General features: G+C 68.2%; 1 protein-coding gene across 1 annotated transcript; it reads left to right on the top strand.

Moving 5' to 3' along the window:
* Lhcf22 (light harvesting protein) lies at positions 1–786 on the top strand (the record flags this gene model as incomplete). Its single annotated transcript, XM_005771154.1, has 1 exon — positions 1–786. The coding sequence occupies one exon, from the start codon at positions 1–3 to the stop codon at positions 784–786; it is 786 nt and encodes a 261-aa protein (XP_005771211.1).

The following is a 786-nucleotide window of genomic DNA, read 5'->3' as shown; positions in this document are numbered from 1 at the left end:
ATGCCGACTGGCCTCGGCTGGGACACGTCGACCGAGCCCAAGAACCAGGAGGACATGGTCGCCCTCGCCAAGCGCCTCAACCCGGTGGTTGGCTTCTGGGACCCGCTCGGCATCGTCGGCGACGACACTTCGCCGGAGACCATCGGCTGGTTCCGGCACGCCGAGATCAAGCACGGCCGCGTGGCGATGGCGGGCTTCGTCGGCTACTGCGTCCACTCCAACGGCATCACCTTCCCGTGGAACATCCAGGCGCCCCTCCCGTGGACCTCGATCACGTCGGACCTGCCGGCCATCGCCTTCAAGGACATCACCGCCGCCGGCTCGCCGGGCGACATGTGGGACGCCCTCCCGACGGCCGCAAAGCTGCAGATCATCCTCGTGGTCGGCTTCCTCGAGATGCACGGCGAGAACTCGCTCGCGCTCGAGGCGGACGGGCAGAAGCACTACGTGCGCGGCGGCAAGCCGGGCTACTACCCCTCGTTCAAGGGCCGCTACCCGCACCCGGTCCCCCTCGACCTCTGGGACCCCTTCGGCTTCACCAAGAACATGTCGCCCGAGCGCAAGGAGAAGGCGCTGCTCGCCGAGGTCAACAACGGCCGCCTCGCGATGATCGGCATCTTCGGCTTCATCTCGGCATCCAAGGGCCTCATCGTCCCCGGCCTCGACTCGCTCGGCCTCGCCCGGTACGGCGGCGAGTACATGGCGCCCTTCACCGCCGCCGACTCGGCCCTGCCCTACGTCGCCGACATGGTCAAGCAGATCGGCAACCTCGGGTACGCGCTCTAG

This window comes from Emiliania huxleyi, assembly GCF_000372725.1.
Source record: "Emiliania huxleyi CCMP1516 unplaced genomic scaffold EMIHUscaffold_39, whole genome shotgun sequence".
Classification (NCBI taxonomy): Eukaryota; Haptophyta; order Isochrysidales; family Noelaerhabdaceae; genus Emiliania; species Emiliania huxleyi.
This window is presented reverse-complemented; position numbering and strand designations above follow the sequence as displayed.